This window comes from Nerophis lumbriciformis, linkage group LG15 (genome assembly GCF_033978685.3).
Source record: "Nerophis lumbriciformis linkage group LG15, RoL_Nlum_v2.1, whole genome shotgun sequence".
Taxonomy (NCBI): domain Eukaryota; kingdom Metazoa; phylum Chordata; class Actinopteri; order Syngnathiformes; family Syngnathidae; genus Nerophis; species Nerophis lumbriciformis.
Genome location: NC_084562.2, coordinates 42,821,537 through 42,838,111, shown reverse-complemented (window position 1 = coordinate 42,838,111; position 16,575 = coordinate 42,821,537). Strand labels below are relative to the sequence as shown.

At 40.7% G+C, this 16,575-nt stretch overlaps 1 protein-coding gene across 3 annotated transcripts in view; it reads left to right on the top strand.

Annotated features, from left to right (window-relative positions):
• LOC133616137 (12S rRNA N(4)-cytidine methyltransferase METTL15-like) overlaps nt 1–14,688 on the top strand; it is a 220,219-nt gene extending 205,531 nt beyond the window's left edge. For all 3 annotated transcript variants that reach the window (XM_061975255.1, XM_061975256.1, XM_061975257.1), the window contains exon 6: nt 14,160–14,688. In XM_061975255.1, the coding sequence (XP_061831239.1) occupies nt 14,160–14,584 (425 nt within the window). In that variant the 3' untranslated portion in view covers nt 14,585–14,688. The remainder of the gene's footprint in view (nt 1–14,159) is intronic.
• The last annotated feature ends 1,887 nt before the right edge of the window (nt 14,689–16,575 follow it).

The following is a 16,575-nucleotide window of genomic DNA, read 5'->3' as shown; positions in this document are numbered from 1 at the left end:
AAGGGGATGGGTCAAATGCAGAGGACAAATTTCATTACACCTAGTGTGTGTGTGACAATCATTGGTACTTTAACTTAACTTTAACTTTACACATACAAACTGTAGCACACAAAAAAGCACATTTAATAAAAAAAAACGTTATTATGGTCTTACCTTTACTTAGAAATTAAGTCCATGCGCCGCAACTAAAGCCCTCACTTAAACTTTCCACTTGCAAGATTGAATCTATTTAAAAAAGTGTAACCGAGGGTTTAGAAATGTCGCCTATACTGTATGAAACTACAAAATAACAAACACGGAGGCTCCAGTTTACACGAGGACCACTTTATTTACCTTCTTTCAAAAACCTCCGCAACGTGACATCACTTCCGCTTTTAGTGCCTTCAAAATAAGAGCTCAAGGCATATACTATATAACAGCGCATAACAGGAACTTAACATCACAAAGAGGAAAGCCCATGAAAATAGGTTACAAAAGTTATTTAATAAGAAGCCAAAAAGTGCAAAAACAATAATGTTCGTGTTGGAGGAGTTGTGAATTAGGTACACCTGCAGTCTGCAGGTGTATCTAATGTTGTGTCCCTGCAGTCATTCACAACTCCTCCAACACCAACATTATTGTTTTTGCACTTTTTGGCTTCTTATGAAATATTTTTTTTAAATAGATTCAATCTTGCACGTGGAAAGTTTAAGTGTGGGCTTTAGTTGATACAACAATTCTACGGCGGGTGTTCTGCCCTCACTATATGTGTTGAGGTTGTACAGCTTGGCAGACAGCTAACAACCAATCCAGGACTTTCTAATAAAGTTCCAAAGCAGATGAATCCATTTAGGCTCTTTATTGTTGTTGATCTTGCTTTATCTTGCACTGGACTTTTATTTTATTTATTTATTTGTAAAACTGAAATACACACAATGACAATTTATAAGCTATATGATTCAACCAACATACTGAAATGTAATACACAATATGTAAACATTAGCTTTACACAAATATACAGCATTATCACCAAACAAATACTGCTGAGCGTTGAAACTACTTCTATGGTGGAAATATGCGACCGGCAGCCATTTTAAGTCCTCAAACATCCATTAAATTAGTGCACAAAAATCGTTTTTTCAATACACATCTTACTATCAAATTTAGCCACTTTCCACCTTCATATTGAGCCACATAAACAAGTCAAACAGTTTACTTACAGACTTATCTTTTCCAAGGCTTGTAAGAGCTAACACAACTTGTCTGACTCTCATTGTCTCATAAACTGGACTAAGATCGTAAACCGGAAGTGCCCAAACTAATGACGCGCAACATTTCCCATCGCCACAAGGTGTAAGTAATGGTCCACAATCAAACGGGCATAACAGCGGGGGTGCAGGAGGCGAGCCTCACACAGTGCGTCTTTTGCAGCCGTTTTATGATCGCTCAGCACAAGAATACTTTACACACATACAGTTGTTGACAAAATACACTGTACATTATATACCTCAGCTAACTAAACTATGGAAATGTATAACATAATTCATATAGCAATACAGTCTCACTGCACAGCAGGCCAGCAGTTAGCCGAGTCATTGCGCAATCCATGGTGAGGCACAACTGAGTGACGTGCCTCAACTGGCTGCTGATCACCGCACCGTCTCTTCTCAGTATTTGAACGGCAAATGTGAAAATTCAGCGATTTTGAATAAAAATAATCTAAAACTGGTGAAGTTAAATGGAAAATAACTTTATAGTATAATCACTGGATACATATAACAATTAAATTTTTTTTTTTTCTTTCTACATTTTTTTTCTTTCCATGATGGCAGGTGAGGGCCCGCCTCACCTGCCTCTAGTGACTGCACGTCACTGATATATATATATATATATATATATATATATATATATATATATATATATATATATATAATAAAATAAATATATATATATATATATAGCTAGAATTCACTGAAAGTCAAGTATTTCTTATATATATATATATATATATGAAATACTTGACTTGTTGGTGAATTCTAGCTGTAAATATACTCCTCCCCTCTTAGCCACGCCCCCCAACCACGCCCCCCCCCCCCCCCCCCCCCAAAAAAAAAACCCGCGCCCCCCACCCCCACACCACCCACCTCCCGAAATCGGAGGTCTCAAGGTTGGCAAGTATGCCTTTGGGATGAATTAGAACGGAGACTGAGAGCCAGGCCTTCTCAACCAACATCAGTGTGTGACCTCACCAATGCGCTTTTGGAAGAATGGTGGAAAATTCCTGTAAACACACTCCGCAACCTTGTGGACAGCCTTCCCAGAAGAGTTGAAGCTGTAATAGCTGCAAAAGGTGGACCGACATCATATTGAACCCATAGGAATGGGATGGCACTTCAAGTTCATATGTGAGTCAAGGCAGGTGGCCAAATACTTTTGGCAATATAGTGTATGTTTTGCCACAGTAATAGTAGTCATCGCTGATGGTGGAAACTTTACACTAGACTTCAGGCAACGTGGATCCTGTGCTTCTCCTGTCTTCCTCCAGACTCTGGGACCTCGATTTCCAAAGCAAATGCAAAATTTGCATGGTTGGGTGATGGTTTGGGGTGCCATGTCATCTGCTGGTGTCGGTCCACTCTGTTTCCTGAGATCCAGGGTCAACGCAGCCGTCTACCAGCAAGTTTTAGAGCACCTCATGCTTCCTGCTGCTGACCTGCTCTATGGAGATGGAGATTTCAAGTTCCAACAGGACTTGGCGCCTGCACACAGCGCAAAATCTACCCGTGCCTGGTTTACGGACCATGGTATTTCTGTTCTAAATTGGCCCGCCAACTCCCCTGACCTTAGCCCCATAGAAAATCTGTGGGGTATTGTGAAAAGGAAGATGCAGAATGCCAGACCCAAAAACGCAGAAGAGTTGAAGGCCACTATCAGAGCAACCTGGGCTCTCATAACACCTGAGCAGTGCCAGAAACTCATCGACTCCATGCCACGCCGCATTAACGCAGTAATTGAGGCAAAAGGAGCTCCAACCAAGTATTGAGTATTGTACATGCTCATATTTTTCATTTTCATACTTTTCAGTTGGCCAACATTTCTAAAAATCCCTTTTTTGTATTAGCCTTAAGTAATATTCTAATTTTGTGACACACGGAATTTTGGATTTTCATTTGTTGCTACTTCAAATCATCAAAATTAAATTAAATAAACATTTGAATGCATCAGTCTGTGTGCAATGAATAAATATAATGTACAAGTTACACCTTTTGAATGCAATTACTGAAATAAATCAAGTTTTTCAAAATATTCTAATTTACTGACTTTTACCTGTAAACAGGATGTGACATACGTGCCGTGTGTAATGTTCTTTATTTTCAATGGAACATTTAAAGTTTTGGTGTTGTTTACTGGCGTCATATTGCAGTCGACACGTATCTCTTATGTGTGACTACCATCTACTGGTCACACTTATCATTACACCATGTACCAAATAAAATAGCTCCGAGGTCGGTAAGCACAACCAGAATTATTCCGTACATTAGGCGCACCGGGTTATAAGGCGCACTGTCAATTTTTGACAAAATGAAAGGATTTTAATTGCGCCTTATAGTCCGAAAAATACGGTAGTTGTCATTCCGTACACACGTTTTATACTACAACCTATTCAATAATGAAATTGTAGGATTTATCAGGTTATGATCTTCATGTGACAATGTCGAACACTAATCTATACAGATGTATCTACTTTGACGTTAGTTTGACAGCTTGATAGCTGGGTGAAATCCACACTATTAGAACTATTCGTGTCACACGCCTGTACAGTAGCGAGGAGATGCGCAACACAACTATTGGGGTATGTTTTGTCAGAACACCGGTCCCGAGACCAGACAAAAGGCTGTAAAAGCGTAAAGCCAAAGCCAAATCACTCATGCATTATACATTATTGTCTAGACTCGCTCTGGACTATAATGTATACTGTACATACTGTATGTCTTGTTCCTAGCATTGCGCAGTTGACTGTTGAATGTATTTGCTTGCCCACATCAACAAACACGAGTTTCTCCAAAATGCAAATGAAAGACAACAATAATACACAGTGTAGGAAGGGTTTCGTTGTGTACACATTGTTGACGTTTTTGCACTCTATCTAATCTCCCCTATTCTCCATGGATGTGTCTCTGGGAACTTTGAAAGATGAATTAAAGAGAGAGCACATGGCTCGGCGAGGCCAGACTAGGGCTGGGCCTCTCTGTGCAGGCATTGTATTGATTGCAGTATGACTCACACCTTCGGCTGTTTAGTGCAGGAGGAGAGAAATGCCACATCACTCACTTCTCTATTTATTGCAGTTTCTCTTAAAGGCCTTACACAGGCCTGCTGCAAACTATTTTACTTCCCCACAACCAATGTTTAGGAAAAGCACTAGACTGGCATAGCAGGCTACTTCTCCTAGTACAAAATAATATTTTATTTACCTTAATGCATAATAAACGTCATCCTTAATTTTCATTTGAGGGGCGGCTAACCCACATTCTTAAAAAAAACACTTGATTTATTTTAAATTATTTTTCAGCTAATATTCAATGTCGGCATATTTCGCAATGAAGTTAAAACTATATGGCTGTCAAAGTTAATTTATTAGCACAAATAATAATAATCAGTATTACAATGTCGTACAGTTGTTACTTCTATTGAACTATGTAAATACTATGTATTGTATACACTATGTATTTATTGACTTTTTATTGTGGGCCATGTGTTACGGTACAGGGGAAGAAGAAAACGGCACAGAGGCAGGGACATCGTTTAGCTCTAGGCATATTTATTAATATAACAAAATGACGTGTGTAATAAATAATCAATCAATCAATCAATGTTTATTTATACAGCCCTAAATCACAAGTGTCTCAAAGGGCTACACAAGCCACAATGACATCCTCGGTTCAGATCCCACATCAGGGCAAGGAAAAATTCAACCCAATCGGATAATGAGAAACCTTGGAGAGGACCCCTAGGGCGACCGATGCAGTGGACGTCGAGTGGATCTAGCATAATATTGTGAGAGTCCAGTCCATAGTGGATCTAACATAATAGTGAGAGTCCAGTCCATAGTGGGGCCAGCAGGAGACCATCCCTAGCGGAGACAGGTCAGCAGCGCAGAGATGTCCCCAACTGATGCACAGGCGAGTGTTCCACCCCGGGTCCCGACTTTGGACAGCCAGCGCTTCATCCGTGGCGAATAGAAAACGCTCTATAGCCCACAGACTTTTTTGGGGCTCTAGGAATCACTAATAAACCGGAGTTCTTTGAACGCAGATTTCTTGCCGGCACATATGGTACAATACAATCAGCAAGATAGGATGGAGCTAGACCGTGTAGTATTTTATATGTAACTAGTAAAACCTTAAAGTCACATCTTAAGTGCACAGGAAGCCAGTGCAGGTGAAATCAAGATACGTATGGTGTGACTATGTGTTGTGTTTAACTGAGTGTTACCAGGAGTTGTTGAAGGTGCGTGTTGAGCGAGATGCGGAAGCCCAGGGAGGGCAAGGCAAGCTCGGAGGTCCGTGGGCAGGGGAGAGGTCAAAAGCAGGAGCGAGGCGTCAAGGTCCGTGTCCAGGCGAGAGGTCGAGAGCCAGGAAGGCAGCCAGGAAACCAGAGGGAATTCAGGGAGACGAGACACACATCTCAAAACCAGGAAACTGAGGAACGCTGCGGGATGACGACACAGGACACAACACGAAGAGCACAGAGGAGGAGAAACAGAGAGAGCGAATGCACATAGGGAGAGAGATAGAGAGGTGTAGGCTTACTGTATACAGGGGGCTACGTTCTGGCCCTGAAACGCAGGACACGCTGGCTTATGAAGGCAGGGATCTCATCATCGTCGAGTGTGTTGATTGTAGAATGACTGCAGGAGAGGAACGTCCGTGGGGGTGTCCGGAGGCGCGCCTAACGGATCGCGCTGAGGACTGTGCAGCGGGATGCGCTTGCGCCGCAACAGCAGGAGCGTGCCCGGCGGTGCGCTCAATAGAGCGTGTTGAGGAATGCGTAGCAGCCTGCGCTCGCGCCGTAACACCATGTGTAGACTGAACGAACTATGACAACCTGCTGCCCAGAAATAACCTACTCAGTGGCCTAGTGGTTAGAGTGTCCGCCCTGAGAACGGTAGGTTGTGAGTTCAAACCCCGGCCGAGTCATACCAAAGACTATAAAAATGGGACCCATTACCTCCCTGCTTGGCACTCAGCATCAAGGGTTGGAATTGGGGGTTAAATCACCAAAAATGATTTCCGGGCGCGGCCACTGCTGCTGCCCACTGCTCCCCTCCCCTCCCAGGGGGTGATCAAGGGTGATGGGTCAAATGCAGAGAATAATTTCGCCACACCTAGTGTGTGTGTGACAATCATTGGTACTTTAACTTTAACTTTTAACTTGAATTGCTCCTTGAGGTGTTAATAAAGTTGTTTGAATTTGAATTGAATTTAACAAAACTGAAATTAGTTTGCACGGTGGTTCTCGTGGTTGGCTGCACGTTTGCCACTGGAAGATAGATTTATTGTCATTTTACTAAACACAGATTGAAATTACCGTATAAGACAAGAATTAAAATGTAAAAATGCACAAATAAAGGAAAAAAAACAGATGTTCAAAAACTCCTTTGTTGTTGCTCATTTTCCTTATGTCTACTGTGGAAGTCACAAGGAAGTGGCTTGTTTGGGTTTCTTCTATATCGAAAACCATTTTTCGAGATTTTCTATGTTCCTGTATCGCCTCCGAACAACCGATGAAAATGTGTCGACATTTTACGACGAATATGTCATTTTGTCAATACCGTATTTTTCGGAGTATAAGTCGCACCTGCCGAAAATGCACAATAAAGAAGGGAAAAAACATATATAAGTCGCACTGGAGTATAAGTCGCATTTTTTGGGGAAATTTATTTGATAAAACCCAACACCAAGAATAGACATTTGAAAGGCAATTTAAAATAAATAAAGAATAGTGAACAACAGGCTGAATAAGTGTACGTTATATGAGGCATAAATAACCAACTGAGAACGTGCCTGGTATGTTAACGTAACATATTATGGTAAGAGTCATTCAAATAACTATAACATATAGAACATGCTATACGTTTACCAAACAATCTGTCACTCCTGATCGCTAAATCCCATGAAATCTTATACGTCTAGTCTCTTACGTGAATGAGCTAAATAATATTATTTAATATTTTACGGTAATGTGTTAATAATTTCACACATAAGTCGCTCTTGAGTATAAGTCGCACCAAACTATGAAAAAACCTGCGACTTATAGTCCGAAAAACACAGTATATCTCAAAATCTGTGTATTATTTTTTCAATTATTTTTCAAAATAAAACCAAAACAGAAAAAACGAAATAACAACTTGCTTTTTCATTATTTGGTTCCAGATCCGAATGATACATCGATGTTGGTGTATCGGTAAGGTTAGAAAAAATAAGTTTACATGCCTGTTCAGTTTTTTTTGTTTTTGTCTGGAAATGTTTTGATTTGAGTAGATTTTTTAATTAATGAACAAATGATACACGGATATTTTGTATTGCAAAAATATTTTTTTAATCTGAAATGAAAGAAAACTAATAATGTGACCTTCGCTACTTTTAACATTATTCATGCATAGTCCGGAGTTTTATAGGAATTAAGGCCATCAGCAGTGATGTTTGGATTCCTCCATTTATTAGCAAGGCTCACTGACATTCCTGAAGGGAATAGGAACGCAAGAACTGCTCTTATTTATCGAGAGCACATTTCCAAGAAGTAATGAAGGGGCAGATTGTGAGTGTTGGCAGCTGAGCGACACGGTAAGACAAGGAAAAACATTTGCAATAAGAACATGGCATTCATGAATTAGAAGCATTTGGCTCCGCTGACTTCAGTGTTTTAGTGACACATTCGCCAGTCAACACCATGTCCGCCGTCCATCTGCTCCGCAATGAGACTCTGATGGATGGAATGGACCTGCAGTTCGGTCCTGCTGCTCTTCTCTCACATACTTAGATACAGTGACCTGCACTTGTTGTTCAATAAGACTGTTGTTGACTCATTAATGATTATAAATATATTAGTGCCAGTTGCTATGGCCGTGGAGTTATTCAATTGCTTTATTTTGTCATCATGTGTCAATAGTTGCCACCTGGGAGACGTTAAGGCAGCTTATCGGCAATAAAAATATGTAATTTTGTTCAGGTTAACATTTTTTTACTGCTTCTCTTGTTCTGGGTTTCAAAGAGTTTGAGTTTATACCATCTTAATTCAACAATAAGTCAGACTTGTTGTTTGTCATCTGTCCTATGCGTAATTGCTTCTATTTTTTAGGTGCAAAGGGGGTCCAGTTTGGTAGATGTTTTAATATCTCCTTTCAAAGGTGGTGGGGGATGTGCTTCTCATCCGACTCAGGAATTTTGGCATTTGCTTGGTGCTGTTTGTTGCTAAGGGTGATGCTGCCAGGTGGATAATAAGCACTCCTAAATCTGAGGTCATTGTTGTCAGTTGGAAAAATGTAGACGAGGAGTCCTCTAACAAATTTGTCCAAGGGCCAGAATTTTTCTCAGCAGACAGTGTTAGGTCCGATATTTTTTATGACATTATTCTGGCGGTTCTCAAATCTTGGAGGTAAGAACAGGTTACAGTTCAATCAGTCAATCAACGTTTATTTGCGTAGACCTTAATCATAAATGCCTCAAACTCAAAAAGCCCAGAAAAGGGGAAAAAAAGAGAATCCTTGGGCTTCGGGAAGGGGCCACAGATGCGGCGACCCCCGTCCTGGGTGACCGGCTGCAATGGATGCCAAGTGGGTCCAGTTATTGAATTATTCATGAAAATGTGAGAGTTTGGGGCAAGCAGAGGGTCGCAAGAGGTCTTCTTCTTTGTCATAGAGGAGTGGGCAACTCTGGGTCGTGACTTAAAATAGCTCGGATAGGAAAGAATAGGATAGACCAGTGTTTTTCAACCTTTTTAGAGCCAAGGCACATTTTTTTCATTGAAAATATCCCGAGGCACACCACCAGCAGAAAACTCATGCAGCCGATATTGACAGTAAAAAGTCGTTCTCGCAATTGTTGGATATAAATTCAAACCATAACCAACCATGCATCACTATAGCACGTCTCAAAGTAGGTGTACTGTTACGACCTGTCACATCACGCCGTGAATTATTTTGAGTTTTTTTGGTGTTTTCCTGTGTGTAGTGTTTTAGTTCTTGTCTTGCGCTCCTATTTTGTTGTTGATTGTCATGTCATGTACGGATGTACTTTGTGGACGCCGTCTGCTGCTCCACACGCTGTAAGTCTTTGCCGTCATCCAGCATTCTGTTTTTGTTCACTCTGCAGCCAGTTCAGTTTGAATTTTGTTTTGCATAGCTTTAATGCCTTTTCTTAGCGGCACTCGCCTTTTGTTACACCTTTTTACCTGCACGCTGCCTCCCGCTGTCGTCTGCATATTGTGATCACGACAAACTATGTTCCCGACATCCACAAAGCAAGTGTGTGTACTTTAACTTTTTTTTAACTTTAATTAGCTACTTGCAGCCACCTACTGATATGGTAAAGAATTACTCTGCCGCGCTCCAGACAGCACAGACACTCAACAACGGCACATTATTTGCGGATTATAATTACTGGTTTGCAAAAAAAACACACTGTATCTCACGGCACACTAGTGTGTCGCAACACAGTGGTTGGAAAACACTGGGATAGATGTTTATTTATCCCACAATGGGGAAATTGCATTGTTGCAGTGCAGGTTTTTACACACAGTAACAGAAGTAAAGCGTAATGGAAAAACAAAATAGTAATAAATACTACATTCACTAATATGTATTGATAGAAGATAAAATACAACAACAACAAAAAAACCCCACTAACATCCGTATTGCACACCACGAAAAAAAGATCACAGTACTCACACAAGTGCATTGTAAAGTCTTATGGCTGTGGGTAGAAAGGCAGTAGCGCTCCTTGTTGCACTGTGGATGTAACAGTCTAATACTGAAGGAGCTACTCGGGGCCTCCACAGTGCTGTGCATGAGGGGAGTGGGATCGACTGGTACCTCTCCAGGAATTATCCATGGCCACCTAGTAACCTCTCCATGCTGTAAAGTGGGGCAAAAAAAGAGAAGCGGCAGGTCAACTAGTCTAAAACAGAGTCTATTTAAAATCCAGAGTATGTAGATGAGTTTTAAGGTGGGACTTAAATGCTTCTACCACTCGAGCCTGCAGACATTTTTGGGGCTCCGGAGATCACTAATAAACCGGCGTTCTTGGAACGTAGAATTCTTGACAGAACGTAAGGTACAATGCAATTAGCAGGATAACATGGTGCTAATTCAGGTAACAATACCATTTTAAATTAGACATTGTAGAATTTAGTCTTCATTAATACCTGATAATTTGTTAGCATTTATGTACCTGCATGTCACACAACATGTGCCCATGCCATGATTATGTTGAAATAATACTTTATCCTATCCTTCTCTTGTGTTTCCTCAAACAAAGTATAAATACGCCGTCTTTTTGTCTGAGTTTAGCAGCTAATCCAACTTCATTCTGACTTGTCCATGTTGACAGAACAGTCTCATGTAAAATGTCGTGGACAAATAAAAACGGAAGTATTTACCGTGGAAACTCGCTTTACTAATTTAATCGGTTCTTGAACATGGTTAGTAAATAACAAAGTTTGTACAGTGAAGCACATTTCTCCATAAGAAACAATGTAAATATGAAAAATGGGTTCCTTGACAAAAGGCCATTTTCTAATAATGATTTGTACACTTTGAACACCATAGAGTATAATGCTATGAAGTACTGTGTATCAAACAAACATAACAAGGGGGCGATGGATCAACCTTCTATGTAATAAAAACAAATCTAAACTTCCTGTTTCCGAGGGAGGATGTAAACTAGAAGAGCTCCGCACCCGACACTACAGTTTTGACCAAAAAAAACGTAATTTCCTGATGACTGATTGTGATCACAGCTACTGGACAGCTTGCTAACATATTCCACTTCAACTCTGCCCGGCGGGAAGCACAGATTCGCTAAAACAAGCGAACTAAAGGTGACGAAAAGCCGGGGGCTAACTAGCTAGATGCGAGTTCAGAGCCGTTGCCTAGCAACCCAAAGCTAAAACAACAATACCGAAGCAGTTGGACATATTTTCAACGCTTCTGACCACACACGTTATCTACAAGAAAGACTGACACAGCTATGGCCCGTGCAAGATACGTGAAAGAAAAAAAACGCAGAAGCTAACAACACCAACGGCTTCACTTCGCTCCCGAGCAACCATGAGCACAACAAGAAGTCAACGGGGCAATACAGTGTTACCAAAAGGTGGAACCGGACTTAAGAGTTCGTAGGAACTCTACAAAACAATGTACATGTTTTGGCACTTTTACTGAGTCAGCAAAAATAGACAAAACTTGTCAAAAAGGCGAAAAAACAAAGAAAAGGCACACATGCTGGAGTGCTGAAATGTGACTACCTGTGCAGCAAGTCAAGTAGATGGCTCCGCCTGCGCAACAATGCTCCGCCCTGTTTTCTTGCTTGCAGGCGCCTAAATGAAGCGTTGGTCCACAGAGATATGGTTTGCACACGGAGGCATATTCGGTGCAACGTAAACGTTCGTAAACTGAGTAAAACACGGCACACTGACAAAGCTTAACCTATTGATACTATAACAATCTACAAGGTTAATACAGTTTGCTTTTCTTTCTTCCCCTCAATTTATCTGCTTTCTTTTGTATTCAAGTCATCATTACATATATGTATTGTTGCATTTGAAACAATTGTATTGTTGATAATAGAGATAATTATTGTTATTAATAATGATCAATAGTGCTATTTCTATTGGTATTTGTATTGCTCCATTTGTAGTGCAGGGCAGCACGGTGGAACAGGGGTTAGTGCATCTGCCTCACAATACGAAGGTCCTGAGCAGTCCTGGTTCAATCCCGGGCTTTGGATCTTTCTGTGTGGAGTTTGCATGTTCTCCCCGTGACTGCGGGTACTCCGGCTTCCTCCCACTTCCAAAAACATTCACCTGGGGATAGGTTGATTGGCAACACTAAAAATTGGCCCTAGTGTGTCAATGTGAGTGTGAATGTTGTCTGTCTATCTGTGTTGGCCCTGCGGTGAGGTGGTGACTTGTTCAGGGTGTACCCCGCCTTCCGCCCGAATGCAGCTGAGATAGGCTCCAGCGACTTCCCGCGACCCCAAAAGGGACAAGCGGTAGAAAATGGATGGATGGATTTGTAGTGCAATAATGTTCATTGTCATTTCTGTGTTAATATTTACTTCACTAACTGATTCTTTGCTATCACTTTTTGTATCATATTTGTACATATCCTATTTTTAAGTACCAATGATAGTCACACACACTAGGTGTGGTGAAATTACCCTCTGCATTTGACCCATCTCCTTGTTCCACCCCCCGGGAGGTGAGGGGAGCAGTGAGCAGCAGCGGTGGCCGCGCTCGGGAATCATTTTGTTGATTTAACCCCCATTTCCAACCCTTGATGCTGAGTGCCAAGCAGGGAGGTAATGGGTCCCATTTTTATAGTCTTTGGTATGACTCGGCCGGGGTTTGAACTCACGACCTACCAATTTGCTGATGCTGGTATGTTGTTGTCGTTGTTGTCTCTCTGTTTTATCCCCCTCTTCACCCCGCAATTTTACCCTCTGTCTTTCTTTTATTTTTCTATCCCCTCCTGTGCCAAACATTGATATACATCTATTTAATAAAGTCAAATACAAATAAGGCAACAAGAGAAGTATTCCACACTTCTCTTTTGTAAAGTAAATCCGTACGGCAAATATGAGCATCTTCATCAACAATATGATTTTCCTGAGTAGCTAGACAGGACAAAAAAACAACAACAAAAAAAGAGTCACCTTTAATTATTTTATTGAAGTAATTTGTATTTGACTTTTTATCTTATTAGTTATGCAAGATTTTATTTAGTTATATTTATTTATTTACTGTATATATATATATATATATATGTATTTTTTTTTTCTATTAATCTTCATATGTCTTACTTGTATTTTATTTTTTATCTCTACACATGGTTCTTACTATTTATATATATATATATATATATATATATATATATATATATATATATATATATATATATATATATATATATATATATGTATTTTTTATTTTTTATATTAATCTTCGTATGTCTTACTTGTATTTTATTTTTTATCTCTACTCATGGTTCTTACTATTTTACAAGTTTTATTATTTTTATTTTCCAACGTTCCTCAGATGAGCCATCTGCTTCAGGGGTTATCGGCCGTGCTTGTGGGGGCGCTTTTGTGTCAGAGTCCTGGTGGCCATAGTCTGATGACCTCCTGGTGCAGATGGCTCCTGTGATAGTGTTTACTCACATGTCTCCTCTGTACTCAGCCATGCAATCATTTGTTCATATAGTTGCATATGTGTGTAGGTTGTGTGTGTGTGTGTTTGTGTTTGGTATCTGTGTCCGTGCGCACGTATGTGATAATGGGGGATATGGGTCACCGGGGTATTGTTTTTAACTTTGTAAAGCACTTTGCGTTGCATTTCTTTCATGTATGAAAAGCGCTTTATAAATAAATCTTGATTTGATTCGATTACTGTTAGTTTTGAAGCCCAATTAAATACCTCTATATTGCGCGTCACGCACCGGCTTTATTAACCAGTAGAATTGCTGTTTTTGCTATTTTTTTTTTTCTTCACACTGTTTCTGCTTGTATGCGCTCTATATCTATATCACGGCAGCATGGGGATGAATAGAAAAAATACCGATATTTTTCAAAGATAGTGTAGTAATTAATTCCGCGGTACTTTGCTAGTGCCGTGCAACCGTAGTTTACCTAAAGTATAAATGTAGAATGAAATGCGTATTTTTAACATTAGGACTCTTGTTGGCCAGAATGATGATGAGCAGGGAGGGGAGAGTCAAGCAGACACCACCTTCATACTTGGCATTCTTTTTTTAATTCAATAGTGTTTCTCACTTTATTTAGGGACAATATGTTTTGGCCCCATGGTGGATCATTTTATTGTATATTTAATCCTCGGTGTCTCTCCGCTGGAACTAGAAGAAGGTCTGGCTACCACTTACCGCTTACTTTTTGTTTCTACAGGATCATTTCCTGCCGCCGTTCTCTACGCACGGAAGGACCGACTCCAGAGACCTTCACACGTGGCCACTAAGACCTTTCAGGCTCTGCGCATCTTTGTGAACGACGAGCTGAAGCAACTGCACGCCGGTCTGCACGCCGCCCAGAAAGCGCTCAGGTCTGGAGGACGTCTCTGCGTTATCACGTTTCACTCATTAGAGGACCGCCTGGTGAAACGCTTCCTTCGGGGTGAGGACTCGTCGAATCTAGATCCCAATCCCTTGGACCTGGGGAAACGAGGCACGCGGACGGAGAAGTCCGTGGAGAGAAAAAGCGTAGGAGTTTATTGGCATTGTTTAGAAAAAAAGGTGATCATCCCGGAAAAAGAGGACATGAAAGACAACCCTCGAGGACGCTCTGCAAAACTCAGAGTGGCAATCAGATGTTGATTATTTTCTAAGTTTTTTTTTCTATCAATGATTTTGTCTTCTTCTTTAACTGCTTAAGTTTTACTATAAGTAATGCTGTAATAAATAAAGCTCTTTCAACTGTTTATTGTCTAATAAATCCATCATGAACTCTTTGTAAACCATAATAAGTTGGTATTGTTACGTCGACCAGCTCTTCCTCCCAGGGAATCTAAGTTACTGGTCAATCCCAAGTTCTTTCGATGACATATGTGCTGAGTAAGAAGGACCATCAAGTACAGAATTGGAATATTATCAAGTTTTACTGAAATTTCAGGAGATCAGCTTAATCAATACATTCATATCGGCTATTCTAGTTTATCTGACATTCAAATGGAAAAGCCAACTCCTTCCACACAAAGAAAGCCCCCCACCCGCTCCTTCTCGCACACTGATAAGGAACAAGTGGGGGAAGTATTCACATTCCGATGGTTTAAGACACTAAACAGACCTCTGAACACAAGAGAAACTAGTAGAATATACAAAGGAAAAGTGGCGTGGCGCAGTGGAAGAATGGCCGTGCGCGACCCGAGGGTCCCTGGTTCAATCCCCACCTAGTACCAACCTCGTCATGTCCGTTGTGTCCTGAGCAAGACACTTCACCCTTGCTCCTGATGGGTGCTGGTTAGCGCCTTGCATGGCAGCTCCCTCCATCAGTGTGTGAATGTGTGTGTGAATGGGTAAATGTGGAAGTAGTGTCAAAGCGCTTTGAGTACCTTGAAGGTAGAAAAGCGCTATACAAGTACAACCCATTTATCATTTATCATTTATTTACTAGATAATCTAAACATGGCTATGTAAAAAGAAATAACTCATAAACATAAATGCAATCTCCGCAGTATCAAGAGCGGGTGAGCCTCCTGATCACTAATCAGAGACAGGTGAGATTAATCAGCGCAAGAGTAACCAGAATGTCAACAAAAGGAGCGCTGGAACAGAAATAGACTTTAAACAACTATAAGCAACACAAAGCAAGATATGAGGTCACAATTTGGCAATTTCTCACTACTGTCACATTGAGAAAAAAACAACCCAAAAACATTAACCACTCTTAAAAGTGTGTAATATTCCACGTCGTCTACATGAAGTTGCATCATGTACAAAACCCAAAACCAGTGAAGTTGGCACGTTGTATAAATCGTAAATAAAAACAGAATACAATGATTTGCAAATCCTTTTCAATTTATAGTCAATTGAATAGACTGCAAAGACAAGATATTTAATATTTGAACTGAGAAACTTATTTTTTTGTTGCAAATAATCATTAACTTAGAATTTAATGGCAGCAACACATTGCAAAAAAGTTGGCACAGGGGCATTTTTACCACTGTGTTACATGGCCTTTCCTTTTAACAACACTCAGTAAATGTTTGGGAACTGAGGAGACACATTTTTGAAGCTTTTCAGGTGGAAATTTTTCCCATTCTTGTTTGATGTACAGCTTAAGTTGTTCAACAGTCCGGGGTCTCCGTTGTTGTATTTTACGCTTCATAATGCAGCACACATTTTCAATGGGAGACAGGTCTGGACTACAGGCAGGCCAGTCTAGTACCCGCACACTTTCACCACGAACCCACACTGTTGTAACACGTGCAGAATGTGGCTTGGCATTGTCTTGCTAAAATAAGCAGGGGCGTCCATTATAATGTTGCTTGGATGGCAACATATGTTGCTCCAAAACATGTATGTACCTTTCAGCATTAATGGTGCCTTCACAGATGTGTAAGTTACCCATGCCTTGGGCACTATTACACCCCCATACCATCACAGATGCTGGCTTTTCAACTTTGCGCCTATAACAATCCGGATGGTTCTTTTCCTCTTTAGTCCGGAGGACACGACATCCACAGTTTCCAAAAACAATTTGAAATGTGAACTAGTCAGACCACAGAACACTTTTCCACTTTGCATCAGCCCATCTGAGATGAGCTCAGGCCCAGCGAAGCCGGCGGCGTTTCTGGGTGTTGTTGATA